The sequence below is a fragment of the Anolis carolinensis genome, chromosome 6, assembly GCF_035594765.1.
Source record: "Anolis carolinensis isolate JA03-04 chromosome 6, rAnoCar3.1.pri, whole genome shotgun sequence".
NCBI classification, from domain to species: Eukaryota; Metazoa; Chordata; class Lepidosauria; order Squamata; family Dactyloidae; genus Anolis; species Anolis carolinensis.
In genome coordinates this window covers 79387768-79409714 of record NC_085846.1, presented here as the reverse complement: position 1 = coordinate 79409714, position 21947 = coordinate 79387768, and the positions used below count along the sequence as shown (strand labels likewise).

General features: G+C 36.7%; 1 protein-coding gene across 7 annotated transcripts in view; it reads right to left on the bottom strand.

Moving 5' to 3' along the window:
- tbc1d5 (TBC1 domain family member 5) overlaps positions 1-21947 on the bottom strand; it is a 298355-nt gene that overhangs the window by 25804 nt on the left and 250604 nt on the right. For 6 of the 7 annotated variants that reach the window (XM_062957598.1, XM_008112724.3, XM_008112725.3 and 3 more), the window contains 3 exons: positions 18346-18602; positions 13151-13240; positions 8152-8315 (listed from right to left, as the gene is read on the bottom strand). In XM_062957598.1, the coding sequence (XP_062813668.1) occupies positions 8152-8315; positions 13151-13240; positions 18346-18602 (511 nt within the window). The remainder of the gene's footprint in view (positions 1-8151; positions 8316-13150; positions 13241-18345; positions 18603-21947) is intronic. The other variant, XM_003222166.4, reaches the window with a different exon arrangement.

The window sequence follows — 21947 nt, the reverse complement described above, 5'->3', positions numbered from 1 at the left end:
GGAATGGCAGGATTCACCAATAGCATGGCCTGTGCTGTTCTCAGCTCTCTACTGGCCTCAATAAAAGCCTCTGAAAGGGAGTGTGATAAAGAGGCCAAAATAACACCACAATTTAGGAGGGAGGGAAGGCTGAATGGTAGAAACTGTATGACAGGAGATGGGTTGTAGGCATCTCCTTTAGATCTGAATACTGGGAGTGGAGATTTGAAGAGGACTGAGGACAAGCCTTTCTCCCAGTGAGAAGGCCATATGGAGGACCCAAGCCCTTCCTCCAGCAACAATTAAACAAAATCTTGCCAAGTCCTGTATCTTGAAGATACTTACTAGGACTTGTGCTGGTGTCCTATTACTTGGCTTAGATCTTGTTGAGCTTACATAAAGTCAATTCCCCCTAATTCAGGCATGTCCTGCCTTCCTCCTGGCATAAGGATGGGGCAAGCAGCCCTGTCCTTATACTGGGAAGACAACCTGATGATGACCCAGGTCCTGCCCTGCCCCCCGCCCTCCCGGCCCTCTCAGTCAGGCCCACAATGCGGCCCCAAGGCAAAAAAGTTAGCCCATGCCTGCCCTAATTGATAGACTTTGAGTGTGTTTGAGAGGCCATACAAGTACGGAAATGATGGATATGGACTCTGTAACACCCATACTGTTTTCCAAATAGAAATGCTCTAGATAGTCCACCAACACTTTGTCTTCACAACAAAAATGCTCCAGATATTATTCTCTATGTCTGAAGAACAAAAGATAAGCACATCTATCCAGAGCTCAGTTTGTCCATATGGTCATTTGGATGTGTCCTAGTCTTACCATTATGCAAAGTGGCTAGATTTTGGAATGCTATCCTCCCTAATTTCTGCTTCAGTCATCTCTGTCTGCATTCATTTCATACACAATATGAAGTCATCACATATTATGTTTACACTGTACTTGTAAATGTTTCAATATACTTGTCATCCCCAGATTAGTCAAACAATGCAACTGTACTCTATTGCAACAGACAGATGGTCTAGACTGCAAATTGTGTTATATCTGTAAGCATGATTCAATGACATTAAATCAATGTAGATTTCTTAGCTATTATCAGCCTTACATTAGCTAAAGCATGCTACATATCACTGATTCCTTTCCAATGTCATCATAACATTCTTTGTATGGAAAAAGGCACAGGAATATTTATGGTGCTATTATTATACTCTTTCATAGACTTTAGTAGAACAAAATGATCAGCTTTCATATGACACTATTCTGACAGACTTTTTTCATACTTTTACCAAAAAAAAAATGATTGACCTTTGTATGAGGTGATGCAGACTTCTAAATTTAGAAAGGCCCAAATAAATGGAAAAAAGATTGCAGATAGTGACCTCAGTGCAGAGAAACAGCGGGTAAGAAGCACTTGAAAAAACACTGTTGGGAATCCAACAGTGCACAGCAAAGTAGCTTATCAGTGATACCTACAGTCAACAGTCGTTCTGGGGAGGCTGAAGGAGTAATCCACCATTAATGTACTTATTCCCTTGTGCCAACCAGATCAAGGAAGGCGTCCTCAAAAATTGTATCCCATTCATACTGCTGATTTCTCTGTTTCCTTTCAGTTTGATCTCAAAGCATTGTTAACTAGACAGAAAAATACTGAGTACAGAAGGAACAGACAGCACAAGGATTTTATTTTATATACTTGGGTGAGTGTGAATAGAATCATAGAATAATAGAGTTGGGCAATTTCAGCTTCCCTAGACAGACTGCTCACTGTTGGATCAAACTCTCAGGAAGACTGAAAGAATAATCTAACATCTATAGTAAAAAGATAACTTCTCTCTAACTTGCAGAAATTTGGATTAATGGACAATGACGCCAACTCAGAGACACTTATAGCTGATGTCATTGCTATTAATAGCATTACTTTTAATAACAGAAAATAAGTGAAACCTCTCAGTTGGTTGAAAGGTGACTTGGCTAATACTTGAAAAAATTTAAATCCCATGAAGGGAACCTATGAACTCTTGGAGATGCCTATAAAATTGCCTCTCAAAGAAATATTTGTACATGACAGTGAGATGATAACGACTTCCCCCTTAATGTCCAGAATTGTTGAAAAAAAATGATAGTTGTGTTTTCAATATATTAGGCTTTAAACCTTTTGTCAGACCTGATTGCAAAATCCTCTTTGACAGAAGTTAAGTCATCTTGTACATTGTCTATGCACCACTTTTTGAATAATTCCAGGTATTCTCATAGATAATCTAAATGATTGTCTTTTAGATGACAAAATAGTATTTGCGACTGCATGCAAGTAATCTTGATCCAACAAATTGCTTTGCTCAATTTCCAAGAGGTTAATGTCAACTGACTTGAATTGGGGTGGAGAACTATACCTTGATGAAGTTCTCCCCACCTACAGACTCATTTGCACTAAAAACCACAGCCTGTGAGGCCAATGAGGTATAATCATAACCCCCTGAGTATGATTATTTGAATTATTGGCAGTGGTAGAAATGTATATAACAGACCTTTCAGCCATCATGCTTTTCTGCACTTAAACTGCACAACTTTCTGATCCTCATTTGGAACGCTCCCAAAGAAAAAAAATCTGTTCCTGCTCAAAAAATCTGTAATGTTGGCTCTTGAACTCTCTTGGTTTGTTAATTTATTTTTTTTGTAAATAATTTTTATTTATTTCCTGTGGGTGCAAAATAAGTGTGGAGACAGAGAAAGAGAGAAAGAAAAGAAGAGAGAAAAAAAAAGAAAAAAAGAAAAGAAAAAAGTGCTATTTGACTTCCCATCTGTGCTTCGAAGACTCATCTTTCCCTTTCCTTTAAGTTTTCTGTCAGTTTCTCTAGCCTCTTTCTCATTGATTCCTTCCTATATATAAGACAGATCTATCGTGAGATCCATTCTTCTTTTTCTCAAAAATTTTATAACTTTTGTCCAGTCAGTTTTATTTTTCCCTTCTTATTTTTTTGTGTCAAAGTGTCCAATTGGATGATATCTAATATTTTAATTAGCCAATCTTTTGTTAATATTTTCATCAACATATTATCTGTGCATACTTGGACATGTTGACTGTATCTTTGGTGCAAAGTGCAGCAAAGCCAGTTTGATTGCCCTCATCTCCAACAGACTTTCCCATGCAATGGGCCATCCATTCAAATAGGTTTACATCTGTTATTACCTTAATTTTCTCCTACAGAGTGAAGGAATTGCAATTGTTCAAAGACGTGTCCCTTATTTACCATTTTAAATCCTAAGCAACTTTGATGCCGCCTTTTCTCAGAAGGCAAGTGGCAATTGTCTTTGTCTTCTCAAGACTTACTCTGTTTATAATTTTTAAATCATCTCAGTTATAACTGAAGGCATAGTTTAATTTGTAAATGAATGGAAATTACTCTAAACATGTAGAGAAATTAGAATGATAAATAATGTGATAGAGGAAGAGATAAATAAAAAGCTTGACCAGTTGGCTAGGAGGGGTAAAGAAAACTGAAGGGAGAGAGGGGAGCCAGTACTATTAATGGAATGGAAGTTTTGAGGACTTAATCTTAATCTGGTTGGCGCAAAGGGATAGATCCACAGGGGATTACTTATTCAGCCTGCCTGAGAATGGAATATTCTGTATGTGTTTTAAAACATAGGTATCTGCAAAAACAGATTTACTGCCATCTGAACAAAGCTGATCAAGATGCCATCTTGGCAGACACAGCAGAATAATTACGAGATTTGGACTTCTATGGCAGCTAAAAATAGTGTTAATAGCAAGTCAAGCAAAAACAAGGAATACAGCAGTAATGATGTTAATAAAACTAATATGCCTCGAGATAAATCAAAGAGACGAAAATTCAACCCATTAGATCCCTCTTTTTGAAAACAAACTGTCAGCAGTTCAGGGAAAATAATTTCTAAGAAATGGCAACAAGTGCCTGCCACGTATAATATTCAGCTCTAGACCACTGTCAGCAACTCTTTGAATTCTATCCAAAAGTGAAACAGGATATTTGAGACAATAAAAATACTGCTGTTTCTTTTACAACTTTTCTATTAACTAAAAGATTACTTCATTACAAACAGTCACATAGCATGTTGTATATAATTATGCTATCAGTTCAAGACGTGCAACTTGATTCCCTCCAAATGCTTTTGGACTGAAATTACCACAATTTCTCACCTAATCAGCTATGTAGTCCGATGCCATTAGGAAGGTCATGAGTTGTTCACCTCAATTCTAGTAAGATAAGACTCTGAAAATAGATTCTTTTGCTTTCACTAGAACATGTGGCACATGTAATCTATTTTCATTTATATAAATGTTGTTGACTTTCTAACTGTCTCAGGACTTTGGCAGCACTACAGTTTTATTCCTAGTCCAATGACACCTGAATCTACTAATGTGGACAGTCAATATCTATTTTTATAGTCTGAATCAGAGCTAGGGACTTTACTTGTTTTACAGCTGAGGCATATGAAATTTGTTTTAAACACACACAGTATTTATTTTGGCTTGAAATGCAGAACTCTTTCAGTTGCTACAACATCTATTAATCATGTGTCCATATACCATACTTGATTCCAGTTCTATCTTGTGCAAAAAACTGGCTGAAACCTTTACTCTATCCAAAAAATCTGGATATACAGTAAAATGTGGTTAATTATTAACTATCACCCCAAGTTATTGCTAGAAATACGCATTTAAGACTCAACAAAATGTCTCACACATCTTTCAACATGAATGAATGAAATTGTAAACTATCTCCCCCAGCCTCTAGATTTATATTAACACATTAACAACACAAAAGGCTAAAGTGCATGCTTGATGAACCCATGCACCGAATGCTGCCTATCCTTTAGTCTGTGTTCCAACTTTTGTTCTAAACAAAGGAAATCTGATTTAAATTTTATCTCCACCAAGAACACACTAGCTATTCTCCTGTACAATTTGCCCTGTATATTTAGGTCCTCCGGGGGACGTTTACTTCAACCAGCCAGAACTCAATTGACAACTGTCATCCAGTGGACCTTTTCGTCAGCTGCCCCTGAACTCTGGAATAATCTGCTGGGAGAGATTCGACAGCTAAATGAGCTGTCAAAATTTAAAACAGAATAGAATAAAAGACCTGTCTTTTCCAGCAGGCCTAACTAGGTCAATTTCAACCTTAGGTCTATGTCTCTTACTATATGTATAACATGTTTCAAAAAGAAGGACCCGATTTGAAATCACTGTATTTATGCAACCATGAACCACCCATGAATGAAATCTTACCACTTGAAAGGGCGGGGTATAGAGTTTCAAATTATTACTGCTATATCCCTCTCCCAGCACACAACTAGCCATTCATGTAGACTTAACAGAAATTTCTACTGAATTATTCTCTGCTGTGTATGTGGTTGCCTTGTACTCTTCCCCTTACACAAACAATTCCTAAAAATTTTGGTACCAACTATAGATGCTCTTTGGCATTGCCAGCTCAATGCACAAACCCAGTTGAAACACATACTGCACGACAATTACAGATTCAGTCTTGATGGACTGTAGAACTCAAAATGTCTTGCGTTGCAGAGTAGCCTGAGGCTAGTGGCTGTTGTGTACCGGGAGAGGCATCTAGTTGCAATCATTCACAATAATCTGAAACTCTATGCCCCACCATTTCACGTGGTAAGGGTAGTTCGTGGTTGCAGAGAGATCATGATTTCAAATTAGTTCCGTCTTTTTGAAACACTCTGTATTTTAATTGCTTATGTTTTTAGTCTGTGTATTTTAACTGTGTTGTACCTTGCCCCGAGGAGAGGTAAGTAACAAAGTATTATTATTTCTCTGTTTCTGACTCCTTATCTTTAATATTAGGATACTAACAATGAAGGAGCACTGAGATGGATCTCTATGTAATACTGTAACCATCTAAATATAAGAATAAGAATGCTATGTATGATTATACTGAAAAGCAATGGTTCTCAACCTTTGGTCCTACAATTGTTTTGGACTTCAACCTCTAGAAATCTCAGTCAGCTTGCCAGATGTTAGGAATTGTGGGAGCTGAAGTCTAAAACACCTGGAGGACCAAAGGCTGAGAACCACTGCTGTAAAGAGACTAGGCAGACTGATAGTTATGGCTAATGTATGCATGTGTGCAGCTATATGTATGAATCAACTAACTGTGGTACAGTTATTTAAATAGGAAATATGATTCCTATTGATCTTTGATTCCTACTGTTTCCTTTATTACCCAGCCAAAATAGAAGGACAAAGAAAGGTCCAGCTATTCACAAACACGTCATCTTCTAGATCAGTGGTTCCCAACCTTTGGTTTTCCAGTTGTATTGGACTTCAACTCTCAGAAATCCCAGTCAGTTTACCAGATGTTAGGAATTATGGGAGCTGAAGTCCAAAACACCTGGAGGGCCAAAGGTTGGGAACCATTGTTCTAGAAACCACTAATTCAATGTCAACCTATTACTTAATATGATAATGATCTACTACACTGTTCCACTTTGGCTCAAGAATAAACTCTTCTGTGGGACTTGGGTTAGTCTCTGTATCTTCCATTCTTAAATACGGCAAGCAACCTATCTAATAGTGCATAATATGAGGTGTCATAAGTGATTAAACCCACAAGAAATAATATGTGAAAACTTGATTTATGTAGTTTGACAACTTTTGGTTTATTATTTGAAACCAATGAAAGTTTGGGAACTGACTAATTACAATTCATAGCTATTCCATTTTAACATATCCAAAACTCACCAATTTTGCACTTTAGATGTTTGGGACATGACCCTCTAGAAGCTCCAGGCAACATGGATAATAAGGAATTGTGAAAACTTAGTCCAATGCTTGGGAGGGGGGCAAAGGTTCTCAACTCCTGAATAAAAAGCAGTGCAAATGATGTTGGCCATGTGCTTCCCTCCTATGCCGTCAAGGACCCCAATTACATAGTATAACCTAATTTTATTTGGTTAAATGTACTATAGAAGGACTCGAATTATCCATATGTTTCTTCTATTTTGCTGATATAATAATAATAATAATAATAATAATAATAATAATAATAATAATAATAATAACTTTATTTATACCCCGCCACCATCTCCCCATGGGGATTTGGGGCGACTCACATGGGGCAAGGCCCAACCAGCATAATTTAAAAAAACAGCAGCATAAATACATTGTACAATATACAAAAAATAAAACAAAGTAAGACAATAAAACAGGAGTTAATTCAGCGGTAATAATATCAATCAACCACCAAGTACAATTCAGTCGACTTCATTGGTAGGGGAGACTGCAGCAGCAATATAAAAATAACATAATCAGTTAAAATACCCGAATAAAAGGAACCGAATAAAATTCAGGACAGAGTTATAATTTTATTAGCTCCCAATAATAAAATATAAAACCAAGGGACCACAATTTCTGAAAAAAATGTAAATATAATAAAACGCCTGTGGTGGCTGCACTGGAAAAACTGCACAGAAGATGTATTACATGATTGTCAAGGAATATAAGCATGACTAATATCAGAGAATTATTGTGGATTAAGAAAAGCATTACAAATGTTAGTTTCATAAGGAAAGATTATCGATCATATCCAAGTAAAACTGGGAATTTCAATAAGCTCATAATCAACATTTGGTGAAGAAAGCATTTTAAAAAAACAAACAAAACATAAATCCTGGAACATATTAATTATTGTGACTGAAAATATCCAGCTTGTTTGGGATAAAACCTATGCCCACCCATGTACACCATCTCTCCTCTCACCAAACTTTTTTTCTCTTGTGCTGATCTTTCTCTCCACTTTGTTATTTATTCATATTGTACCAACTTCATCTGGGTTTTAGAAGCCTCTTGATCTTATTCCTAACATTCCTCACCAACCAACTAGACACCAGGAGTTCTCCTGGATTTGCCATGTTCTAGTTCCCAGATCTCAGCAGTCATATTTGCAAATTTTGGAGTCATAATTGGAAATTACGTTGTCATGCATACACAAAGAACTAGAGTGTAGGAGAAAATTATTCTCTGTTCAATTACTCAACAAATATCTCCTGTGCATCTTCTCTGTCTAGAGATAATTTGCCAGCCCATTTATATAAGTGAACCAGTATAAGTTAAACAATATGAGACACATAAAGTATATTTTGTAGGAAGAAGAGACTTACAGATTCTTTCTTGGATATACTTCTGCTGTGCGAGCGAGAATGGGAAATAGTACTAAAAAAAGATTCTTTCCTGGTTGCAGACAAAGGTGGAGACTCTGTGTGTTCACGTCCCCCAGACAAACTTTCAATACTTGGAGAAGAGCTGACATTTTTTGAACTCTGTCCTGCAAAGCAAATAGAGGGAAGCAAAAAAAAAAAAAAAATCAGTGGGAAATACTGGCATCAAAGACCTCTCTATCTGAAGTTTCACTAAGCGATTTTCACGAACAGCTCAACACAGAGTGAGATTTCATGACACCAAAGCACATCTGTCCTCACAAGTAAGGAGATGTGAAGTGCTACTGTGAAACAGTCAGGCCTAAATTGAACAAGGTCACTGCAAAGCACACATTCAAAGATCGACAAGCAAACTAAGAAATAGAATTCAATGTACAAAGCACAGATACTGCACTAAGAGAAACCTACCTTCAGTAGTAAATTTGTCCACTTGTTTTACTTTCAAATCAAAAGTTTAATATTTTCTGTATTAAGAATTTGAAATGAAATAGCAGAGGAGCTAAGGAAATTGTTCAAAAAGGGCAAAGTAAATACATATTTGAGTATGATGAGTCAGTATGCCAAAAGGAAACTCATTTTCCTTATGCAGCCAAATATAGTCCCATTCACATACAAGGGGGAAACAGGAGCAGCATTTTGTAGAAGTACCGAAAGAAAATCCCAACTGGCATACAATATTGATTGTCTGTTGGTGTGTGTCTGCAAAAAAACAGTTTGAGGAGGGAATGGAACAGAATATCTGGCTGCTGATAACATTCCGGGCCCAATTCAAGATGCAGGTTATTACCTATAAAGCTCTAAACAGTTTGGGACCTGCCTATCTTCGTGACCATGTCTTCCCCTATGAACTTACGCGTTTTCTAAGATCTTCTGGGGAGGCACTCCTCTCATTTCCATCTTCCTCACAGTTACGACTGGTGGGGATGAGAGAGGGCCTTCTCGGCTGTGGCCCCCCAGCTCTGGAATTCCCTCCCCAGGGAAATTAGGTTAGAACCTTCCTTATCCACCTTCAGAAAAGAATTAAAGACCTGGATGTTTCGTCTGGCTTTTGAAGAGACAGTCATTGGATAACCAGCTCCAAATGAAGCTAATAATTTATTCTGCACTTTATTCATTCCTTACTTTTTCATGCACTTTAGCTATTATCCTATCCTGTATTGCTGCGTTAGCCTACCCACCCATGAAGACAATATTAACTGTGCTTGGTTGCCATTTGATATTATTAATCATTGTTATAACATTGCTGTTTAATATTGTATTGCTGTTTTTTACTCTATTTTATACTATGAATTGTGTATTATGTATTTTTTGTTCATTTTATTTCAATTGTGTTGTCGGACTTTGAGTCCCAGAGGGGAGATGGTGGTGGGATATAAAAATAAAGTAGTAGTAGTAGTAGTAGTCGTTGTTGTTGTTGTTATTATTATTATTATCATCTTGGAAGAAAGAGGAGGAATATTTCACAATGCAATGGTTGGCGGCGAATTCCAGCTGTATAGCCTTAATCCTGAAACCATTTGCAGTTTCTTAGACTCAATGTTAAGACAGAAATTGGTTTGTAGTTAAAAAGGAAAGGTTAAACCTACTGGAATTCAAACACGATGTCATTGAATAAATCACTTTCACTTTTGGTTTCTAAAGGCTGAGACAAACAAACAATATAATACTATAATAACTTTGCTGTTTAGTTGTTATAGATAATTTTATCTGAAACTGTTCATCTTTTCTTCTTTTATTGCCATTGTTTATAACACTGAAGAAATGTAGCTACAACAATTAAAGCGGTAAGTCACAATAAAAAAACAAAGTCAGAAGGTAACTTTCAGAAGCTATTTTGTCAGGAAGATTAAGAGATAGTCAATGACTCAGGGAGCTACAAAATCCAAGTACAAGCACCAGGGAAAACCTTCTTCTTTTTCATTCCATTCCAATCTAACCAAATCAGATGTAGGTCTGGTGCAAACAAATTCTGGTGCATTTGAAGAAGAGGAAAAAATACTGTGAAAGTAATAAAAAGCAAAATGAAATATATTTGGACAGAAGTAATATTAAGCAGTCACAGTATTAAGACCTAGTCAAGCAATATATCTGGATATAAAATTTAACACAAAATTGACAATATTGAACTCTTCAGCATCAGAAGTTCTCTCCCATATGTTCCTCTCACAATGGTGAAGGTACCCAGAAGGTACTGAAATGTATCCTAGACGTGAGTACTGAATTGTCTACAGTACATATAGGAATTACTATTCTATAATACTGCATCTTCGTATTCTGTAGTTCCTGACATTTTTAATAAGAAGAAAATAACAGTTCCTACTGTTTCTATTATTTTTCCTTGCAAAATCTCAGGTCAGAAAATTGCTATTGCTAACTCCTAGTCCCAGAAAAATAAACACCTGGAAGAAAACCAATCTCCAAACATGAGATAAATCAGCCAAGATTTTATAAAGAAATACAAATACCAAGGTTTATAAAATTATGTATTTAATGTTTTATAACCCAGACAAAATTGGTTAGAATACATAAAGATGTTTCAAATAGAGTCGTCTTGATTTGTTCAGCTTTCTGGTTGCCAGCTAACCTTTTATGGTTTAACTTGTTTTTTAAAATATATTTATTAAGAATTTCTAAATACATTAAAAGTATACAGATTTAAAAACCAAAATATTCTAGCAATGTGGATAAAAGTGTCATGGGAGACTCTTTTTCAAATACATTGGAGAATTTTCATAAACTAGCACTTTTTAACAGAGAAACATAGATGAATACAGTATCTGTTGCCTGATTTTCCTTCTTTGGAGCCTATGCTAACTTTCCACATAATATTTCTCATTATTTATTGTTTACTATTGTTTTTTGAAAATGGGATTATTCTCTAGCTGTTTACCAATATATCTATATCTATCTATTGCTGAGAGCAGCGTGCAGTGAAATCTGTTTCCTTATGAAGTAAGAAACAAAGTAGCCTATAAGCAGCATTTTTTGTTGGGAAAATGCAAGCAACTAGAAGAAACAGAAAAGTATAAAAGATTAGTCTGAAACTAGGGTTGTCATAAGAGAGAGGATGCAAGGTATGGAAGCAAATGTAAGGGTAAAGAGGGAAGTATGGTGAAGGCAAATTGGAAATTGCTGATGCAAAAAGTAATGAAGAAGCAAAAGGTTATAAGGTGCACTGGTGGGATGCAATGAAGAGAGGTGTGGTAGAAAGGAAGGAAGCAAGACTCTAGCAACAAGAAACGACAAACACATCCTATCTACAGCAATAGACAGGGAAAAGACTCATAGAGTTAGCTTCCCCCATATGGGATCACTGAAATATTTTTCTTTTCCTGCCTATCTGGGACAGTAAGAGGAGTATAACCGAAACTACAGATGTTTCACCCATATCAGCTTGGAAAAAGGGCAAAATAGGTAGCTGCATCATGTAAATGTTCCATTTTTAGAAGCTGGATTTAAATAATGATAAAGTAATATGTCCTTTTGGAAGACTAATTTCACATGCATTTGTCTTGGGCATCTGGTATCATCTATTATCATGTTACCCACACAAAAGAAGCAGAAGTGGGTATATTAAGAAATCAAAAGCAATCGGTAATACTGATATTTTTTAAACTCATAATTGACTCCAAAATGTAAAAAAGTAATACATGACAGCAGACATAGGAGGATAAATCTCAGGAATGAAATGGGCATATTAGTTGCATATTGCTATCCTTTCCTACCTAAGTATGGTACTGCTACCAGAAGTACAAGACAATACAGAGGCAGAAGGCAATAGAGATTTTGATTTTTTTAAATTAAAAGATTGGCTTTAATTACAGCACTGAACCAAAGCAATACATTCACTAGATCAGGAACAAACTTTCTATATATGAAACTCAGTTTGGAGAATTTGGCATTTAAGAATCTCTGTCTCACTTTCTCAAATACAATGAAGCATGTGAAATCGTAATGACAGGTACACCTTTAGTAAAAAACAATTGAATAGTCTGATGTTGGAACTTATAAAGTTTGAAGGACTAGAGATACATGGAAACATCTGAGGCAAAGAAGAATGAAGTATGGACCATAATATATATTGTCAGATTGAAATATTCTGAATTTACATATAAGTGACAAATGAACACAAGTGTTGGAAGAAAAGGTTTTTTATTTGACAGCTAAACAAACTTCATAAAACTCAAGTATTTCTCTACTTTTCATATAATTCCTGGACACTGATGGCAGAGATCAAGAGCTACACGGTTGCACAGAATCTTAAATATTAGTCATGATAGCTTTGGGCAGGTATAAGCAATGTATGACAAACTGACAAAGTAGCACTTTACAAAGAGCGGAGGTGCTTTTGACAATAACAAAAGTGAAATGAATTAAATAACAACAACATCAAAGAGCTCCCGCTCATGAAAATGAAAAATTGAATAGAGATGCAGATGCAGAGAAAATAGGCAACCCCCCCCACGACCACAACAATATATAGAATATAGCTTTATTTTTGCTATATTGAAATGAAGTATCCAACTTTAAACACATTATCTCTGTCAACAACAAAATTAAGAAGCAAGTAAAAATAAGTTCTCTAGATTAAAATGAACAAATATTATGCAGAAGTTCCAAATCAGATTCTTACAGTGGTCCCAAAAAGTATGCTGATAGAAGTGCCCCTCAGGCATAATACTGCATGAAACTGGGTAAGATAAAGAACATGAAATAATATGTATTTCAGTAACGAGTGAAGCTGCCACAAACACACACACACACACAAAATGTAAGAACCCACACTGAACACATTATATACTTCAATGAAATAAAGAAGGTTCTTTTTTCTAAACAACAGTGCCACTCAGTGGAAATACGATGAAGGGTACACACTGGAAACGAAAACACCACAAATGACACTAGTGTAAAATTGGACTCTCCAGTAACAATGTCAACATACCATGAGTTGCTGTAGCAACTGTCCCTTGGAGGGCACTTAGATTCTGGACAGGAGCCGAGACTTGAGCATCATTGCCTGTAACTACATCTCCTAGTAAATAAAGTTAAAAAAAGGCTTTACAGTACCAAGAATAAAGTCTTTCAACTTTTGTACAAGTAAGAATTGAAAAAGATGTGTTCTGCTGAAAAATCAGTATTTGACATTTGGTTTGCTTTTCTTGATATATCTTCGTAATAGCTGTCTGATCATTCCATTTCACTCCCTTCCTAGTTCGTATCTCCTATACCTCTGCCTCAGTATTTCTGAATCATTTGTAGGTTTCTGAAAATAATAAAATGCCATTTTTAATCACAAGAAATTAATTTGTGATCACTGCAAAAGACTCTACCAGAGATACTTCCAATAAAACATTTAAGGAAAATAATCTTATTTGATTTTGAGTTGCACCTGTAAAATACACAAAGAGCTGAGATGGTTAAGCAATTTTTCAAGGGATTGTCTGCCTGGTTAAAAATACTTCAGACGTGATAGAGCTATCTTTTCACAATAATACAGATCAATTGCAGTTTCATGCTAGTTTAAGGTCAGTCTGTAGTATCACTGTTTGTTCAATTATGTCTTCATATCCAAAACTATGAAGATTGCACAAACTTCAAATGGGAAAAGAGTCAGCACTATTTTAACAGGAGATTGTAGATCTTAGATAGTTGTTTATTTCCTGATTGAAGTATCTTGTCAAGGTCCGTCTTCTCTGCACATCTTTTTGATGTTGTTGGTGTATTTGTTAATTTCAAACCAGTTCATGTTATAGCCCTGTTGGTTTATTTCTATCATTGCTTTCAGTTGGAGGTTACCACATGTTTTCTTGAGTATTTCTGCATATGTTGGCCACCTTTTACTACCCTTGGAATTTCCACTTTGTTTGAAAGCTTCCTGGATCGAGTCTTATAACTCTGAAGAAGATAGTTTAAAATTTAGCTTACATACATACTTAATTTATGGAAAAGTGGCAGAAGATTCCAACTTTAACAAACACCCAATTAGGAAAACTCTGATGAAAATTTGGAACAAGTATAAAAAAGTTTTTACACAAGAGTCAACACTATTGATAATTAAATTATGTACAGTCTTCCAAATAATGAATAAAATAATGTATAAAATGTTAATGTATCATGCAGATCAAGAGAATATTTCTGTTCTCACTGTTGCCCAACAGCACTGTAGTGCAATAAAAAATTTAAGATTCAGGACTAAAATAATAAAAAATCTCCTTTTTAACTTTATAAGGTGTTTGAACCCTTGTTTTTTCATACTGTAGTAATGAATTCTAATCCAAGTTAAGAACTTTTTAAAAATGAATTTATATGAACATAATGGGAACAATCAATCTTTATTAACACGGGATCTGCAGATTGAGTTTGGAAGTCTAAAAATGTGGGATTATATATATTTTCTTCATTACATTATACTTTGCTTCGGTCTTCTTTCTTTAGTTTTATTTTATTATACTCTTGATCCTTTCTTGACTTTTCAATGTCACAGATCTAAATTATAGTAGCTGTGCAACCATTAAACCCCCTTTATGCTGAAGTAGGTGAACCCCAGGATATCCATTGTATGGATTTTAAAAAGTATCTAGTATAATGCTGTTAGAACAGAACCTTCTAACACATCATTTCAAAGATATGACAATTTTCCTATTATAAAGAACTGTAGTAAGTAGCAATCCACCTATAATAAGTTATATTGTCTATTGTATATATGAAGTAAATTTCCCCCTTAAAACTGTGTTTGCTACACATCACGCTGGACTGTACATGTTCAGATTTTGTTGCTTTTACTTGCCTAAGCTCTCCTCTAATACCATTTACCACATCTGAAACTATTTCAAGGCAGATGCACGTTTTCCAGTTGTCCCCATCTGACAGAGATTTTGGTATAAAATGCTAGCAGCGGAATTTCTCGAAGTCACTAAAAAGAATTAGGTTTTACACAACACACAAAAACGGAGATATTGCATTCTAATAAAGACACTTTCCTATAAACCTCAGCGGAAAGACTAATAGTGTATCTCAGCTACATTCCTCTTTGGTACCAATTATATGCTCTGAGTCAGCACTACTAGTGCCAATGAAGAAGCAGTAACATAATGTCTACAGTTACATTAAATAGAGACCACTGTTCAAACAGAGGTACACTCATGATACTCCTTTTGAGAGAGCTTTTAATACTAGAGCTTTTAATCTATGTTAATTTTATCAATATTTGTATGTATGTATTTTTATCCTTTACAATTTTATCTTGTAAATCGCCTAGAGCATCTTGGATGGAGGGCGATTAATGAGTAATTAAATGATGATGATGATGATGATGATGATTCTTATATGATCCATAGATAAGTTGAGGGTTATTCTACATACAAGAAAAAGTAACAGCATTGCCTTAGGGAGCAAGTTTCCCCTAACTGTCATTGTCATTTTATCATCCAGGCATTCAAATAGCCAGAAGCAATAACACCGTTGAGAGATTATAGGGGATACAGTTCTTCTTTAAGGTTCTCTCAGGACAGATCAGTCTCACATATTGCCACTTTACTAAGAGAATGGGATTTTTTTTCTTAAGAGTTAAAAGTATAGTACTTACACTGATCTGGAGCTAAGTTGATCCATTTTTGGGGGATTTTTTAATGAAAACGTTTAGACTTATCTTAGAAGGAATGCTGGCTACACAGTGACTGGTTCATTCAGTTAATTTCATTTTAAAGTGACAAACTTTAAAGAAAACAAACATATAAATCATAAACGGAACTTGAGGCTCATAGCCTTAACACATCTTCAATTATTGTTAGAAAATAACTCTGGGTAACAGGGTTGTTGTATGTCTTTCGGGCTGTGTGGCCATGTTCCAGAAGTATTCTCTCCTGACGTTTCGCCCACATCTATGGCAGGCATCCTCAGAGGTTGTGAGGTATGGATAAATTAAGTAAGGAATGGAAAGAATATATATCTGTGTATAGTCCAAGGTGTGGCAAGAGTTCTTTGTCACTGGGAGCCAGCATTAATGTTTCAGTTAATCACCCTAATTGGCATTGGAAATGTTTTGTCCCTTGCCTGGGGGCATCCTTTGTTCAGTCAAGTCCTTACTGTGTTGGTTCCCATCTACTGTTTTGATTTTGGAGTTTTGTAATACTGGTAGCCAGATTTTGTTCATTTTCATGGTTTCTTCCTTTCTGTTGAAGTTGTCCACATGCTTGTGGATTTCAATGGCTTCTCTGTGTAGTCTGACATGATAGTTGTTAGAATGGTCCAGCATTTTTGTGTTCTCAAATAGTATTCTGTGTCCAGGCTGGTTCATCAAATGCTCTGCTATGGCTGATTTCTCTGGTTGAATTAATCTGCAGTGCCTTTCATGTTCTTTGACTCTTGTTTGGGCGCTGCGTTTGGTGGTCCCTATGTATACTTGTCCACAGCTGCATGGTATCCGGTAGACTCCTGCAGAGGAGAGAGGATCCCTCTTGTCCTTCGCTGACCGTAGCATTTGTTGGATTTTCTTTGTGGGTCTGTAGATAGTTTGTAGGTTGTGCTTTTTCATCAATTTGCCTATGCGGTCAGTAGTTCCCTTGATGTATGGTAAGAACACCTTTCCTCTGGGTGGATCTTTGTCTTGACTCTCATGGCTTGTTCTTGGCCTTGCAGCTCTTCTGATGTCTGTGGTGGAGTATCCATTGGCCTGTAGAGCCCAGTTTAGGTGGTTGAGTTCACCTTGGAGGAGGTGAGGTTCGCAGATTCTTTGTGCAAACTCTGGGTAAGTTTAGTATCTTACCCATAAGTTTCCTTTTATTATGAAAAAACCCCAATGGATATTCACAGTAAGTTCAAAATAGACCAATAAGTCAATACTTTCCTGCACCCCATAGGTTTCAATAAAAAGACAAACAAAAGAAACAAATACAGGTAAAATATTTCTTTGCAATATCACTTAGATAACTGTGAAGCATGAAGGGTTGATATGGAGAAGGTAGTGGTGAAGATATGTATCTGGCAATGACTGCTCAGTTTCTTTATTGTTACAAAGGCAGATTTACAGTAAGTCTAGGGGAGCAAGACAGGCAGACTGACCTAGGGGAAAGAGTATGGAAGTGTGGCTATAAGAAAGTGGAACACCAAATTCCAAAGAGATAGCAGTGCAGCTTGGAAAAGTTACTAATTCTGCATCGCCAGCACTTGGGGATTCTGAAATTTTGTCATGGATAGTGTGGATGAGGGTTTGCTGAGTGATGGCTCAGCTGCAGAACTAGAACAGTGGTTCTGAACCTGGGGTCTCCAAATGTTTTGTGGCCTTCAACTCCCAGAAATCCTAATAGCTGATAAACTGGCTGGCATTTCTGGGAGTTGTCAGCCAAAAACATCTGGGGACCCCAGGTTGAGAACCACTGAACTAAAGTCTAGCCAGAAATAGCAACTCTCTCAGCCACATCTAGTAGGAACAACCAGATGCGGCCAAACACATGAGACCTCTGTTGAGCATGCTGAGGAAGAGTTAACTTTGTGGAATTAAGGATAGGAAAGTATCAGCTGAGGAGATCCTTGATGCTAGCTAAGAAGAGGGCCAGCAACAGGGATAACCTGTAAAAGTAGCATTTAAGGGACTGGAGTGCATTACCTGATTGCTGACTGCAACTTCAATATCCATGCCAAGACTGTGGAACGTTGAACTTGCATGCATTTTTGGAATCTGGACTGCTCTTGGACATCAGCTCAGGTCTTGTAGACTCAACCTTGTTACCTGTATTTTTGGCAATTGGCTCTTGACCCTGGACTGGACATTTGGCTTTCCCCCCTGAATTTGGTACTTCTGTGGATTAATTAGCTATACCTTGGATTGTTGTACATTCCTGTTCGTGGTTAGAGGTCGAGGCTCTTGATAGATTTGTAGTGCAAGTGGTAATGAGATTCAGTATTGGAAAATGAAGAATACAACAAGACTAAGTACAGTTGGTCATATGGGAATGAAGAGAAAACAAGATGATGGATAGTGAACTGAAAATTGAAAAAACAAATGAGTTCAGGTGGACCTGGTCAAAACCTGAGACATTAAAAAAAATCAGGTCACAGTTGGAGTGGCTATAGCCACTCAAAGGTTTCCCTTCTTTATTGCAGGCTATGACTTTAAAAATAATAACATCATGTATTTACCTTTACTCAGTTGCACTGGAACACTTTCTGATTTCATCATTCTCTGTTGCTGCTGCTGTGGTTGTTGTGGCTGCTGCTGTGGGAGCTCTACTGCGTTCCTAATGGGCACTGCAACAGATGAAAAGCTGCCAATGCTACCTACAATTGGTCCAGTAGCACCACCTGTAGTCATAGCTGGGGAAATTAGCTTTCGGCCAAAATTCAATAAACTACTGGAAACTTTATTTATGTTCAGTGGAGCAACCTTGGCATTGACCCTGCAAAACAGACAAATAATACACATCACTGCTATTACTAGTGAATGTGACATTGCAAAAATGGGCAAAAACATTCAGAGTAATTTGCTAAAAAGTAAAACTATGAGGAAATGTCATAAGTGATACAGAATATTTAATGATATTAGATTTGCTTGAAAACCCACTTAAAGAAAGCCTTGTTCAATTTAAACAAATTGAAACTGAATCCAGAAAAAACAGAGGTGCTTGCCATCAAGGGTTTCATCTGAGGATAGAGGTTTGTCAACTGGTTCTGGATGGGGTTACACTCCCCCTGAAAACTCTGCTCGCAGCTTGTGAGTACTCCTGGTTCTCTCTCTCCAAATGTCAGCCCAGGTAGATGCAACAGTACGAAGTTCCAGCTGGTTCAAAATATAGCAGCCAGATTGGTTGCAAGAACATTTAGGAGTGAGCATATCACACCTGTCCTATAGTCACTCAATTGGCTGCCATTGGTTTCCGGGCGAAGTGCAAGGTGTTGGTTTTGACCTTTAAAGCCCTACATGGTTTGGGTCCAGGTTACCTAAAGGATTGCCTTCTCCCATACAATCCACCCCACACACTTCAGTCCTCGGGGGCGTCTGCTCCTACCAGTCAGAAATTGACTGGCAACTACCACCCAGAGGCTTTTCATCGGCTGCCCCATGACTGTGGAACGACCTGCCAGAAGAACTCCCAACAGCTAAATGAAGCTTTTGGGATTTAAAAACCATGCAAGGACCTATCTCTTCCAGAGGGCCTATCCAGACAGTCTTTAAACACGCATTTTAAGTGTCCTTTTTAAAATCTCTGTTTTGTGTGTTTTAGTAGACATACGTTTTGGTGTGTAACTTTTATGGAGGTACGTTTTAGTGTGTGTATTTGTAGTGTTTTTGCTGTGCTTATGTATTTTAATTGTTTTGTAATCTGCCTCATGCCACGAGGAGAGGTGGGTATGTAATAATAATAATAATAATAATAATAATAATAATAATAATAGTAGTAGTATTGGAAAATGAGCACACAAAGATACTGTGGGACTTTCGAATCGAGACTGACAAAGTTCTGGAACACAACACACCAGACATCACAGTTGTGGAAAAGAAAAAGGTTTGGATCATTGATGTTGCCATCCCAGGTGACAGTCGCATTGACGAAAAACAACAGGAAAAACTCCCGTTGGTGATGGGCACATTGGGTGCCGTGCCAAAAGATCTCAGCCGGCATTTGGAAACAATAGGCATTGACAAAATTACGATCTGCCGACTGCAAAAGGCCACCCTACTGGGATCTGCACACATCATCCGAAAATACATCACACAGTCCTAAACACTTGGGAAGTGTTCGACTTGTGATTTTGTGATACGAAATCCAGCATGTCTATCTTGTTTGCTGTGTCATAATAAAATAATAATAATAATAATGTTCCATGCTTATCTAAAAAATAAAAACGGGAAAAGTTAGGCAAATAAAACGAAAAAGTTGATATACCTAAGTGACTATGGAATATATGAGACAGAGGATGGGGAGGATACTGACATGAAGAGAATCAGTATATTTTGCTGACTACTTGTCTCTAAAGGAATTAGACTCCATCTGATCATGGAAACTGAGCAGCATCAGCCTTGGTTAGTATTTGGATGGGAGACTACCAACAAATATGAGATGCTGTAGGTTACATTTTGGAGAAACAAACTAACAAAACTATATTTGAGAATCTCTTGCCTAAGAAAACCCTATGAGATATATGGGGTCTTTATAAGTTTCTCTCTCTCTCTGTCTCTGTCTCTGTCTCTGTCTCTCTCTCTCTCTCTCTCTCTCTCTCTCTCACACACACACACACACACACACACACACACACCCTGTGATGATTCGTGGGAATTGCTTGTGTATATATAACCCAAACAACTATGGTGCTTCATTTGCTTTTCTACAGTTAAATATTTTTAACATATAAAATACAAAATGTGACCTTCTTAATCTGCAGTTAAGCAAGCAAGGACTAAGATACAGAGTTAGAAACAGTGATGTTAAGGTGATACAAATCCTGTATCTGGATAGCTTGTCTTCCACCACAATAGTCATAACTGACCTTGTATAGCAATGGTGCATTTTTAAAATAAGATATTCTAAAATTCTAGGACCTCATCATGCTAGGAAATTTTTCTCAAACTGCTCTTCCAGGTGTTTTGGACTTCACTCCCACAATTCCTAACCGCTGGTAAGATGGCTGAGATTTCTGGGAGCTGAAGTCCAAAACATATGGAGTACAGTTTAAGAAACACTGCTAGAGTATCTATCTACTAAATCTTGTGGCTGCTCTCTGCAGAATTCTGGAGGTTGTAGTTTAGGGAGAGGCCTTTAAAATTCTCAGATTGATCCTGAGCCTCACTAAACTACAAACCCTAAAATTCTGCAAGAAGCAGCCATAGGATTTAAAGTGGATAGATACTTTAGCATGATGAGGTCCCAAATATGGTGAAAAGTAATACAGAAATATTTTCAATAGATCAATATATTTATTGCTGTTTTCTTCTTAATATAAAAGTCTTCTAATCACACTGTTGTTGTTTTTAAAAATATATTGCTTTCTTTGTTATATAAAAATGCTTTAACTACATTATTGCTACTTTTGGATCATGGCAATCCTAAGGTGAACCAACCAAGGGGTTTTCTTTGCAGGATTTTTTTCTGAGAGGGTTTAGAAGGAAGCTAAAAGTGTCCAGTGAGTTTCCATGGCAGCATGGGGATTCGAACCTTAGTCCCTAGAATTGCAGCCATTCAAACCAATTTAACATAATGGCTCTCTTTAACTTCATGGCTACCTGACAATAGACTTTTTTCAGTTGGTTCCAGGAAAAAGTAATTAGGCTAATGTTTTTAAATGCTGGTTGCTAGCAAAACTATAATTTCTACTGTTATTGTAATTTCTAGTGAAGTTTTTACAGACTCCAAAATACTCCAAATTTCTCCACATGGGTGGCTAAGAAAGTGCAACATTGTTTTATGATAGTATAATGTACACAAGCTTTGTTTTATGCATTAAATTATTAAAGTATTATGTTTAAAATTATCTTCAGGATATGTGTATATGGTGTATATGAAGCATAAATGAATATGGTATTTAGACTTACATCCCATATCCAATATATCTGATTATGTATATTCAAGTACAAGTAATCCCCGAGTTACAAATATCAAATGTACAAACGACTCATAGTTAAGAATGGGGGTGAGACAACAGGAAGTAAGAGAAATCTGCCCTTCAGAAGGAAAATTCACTTCTGAAAAAGTTATCATGGGGAAAAGATGCCTCCACTGAAACTTTGCCATCAATTCTTGTTTCCA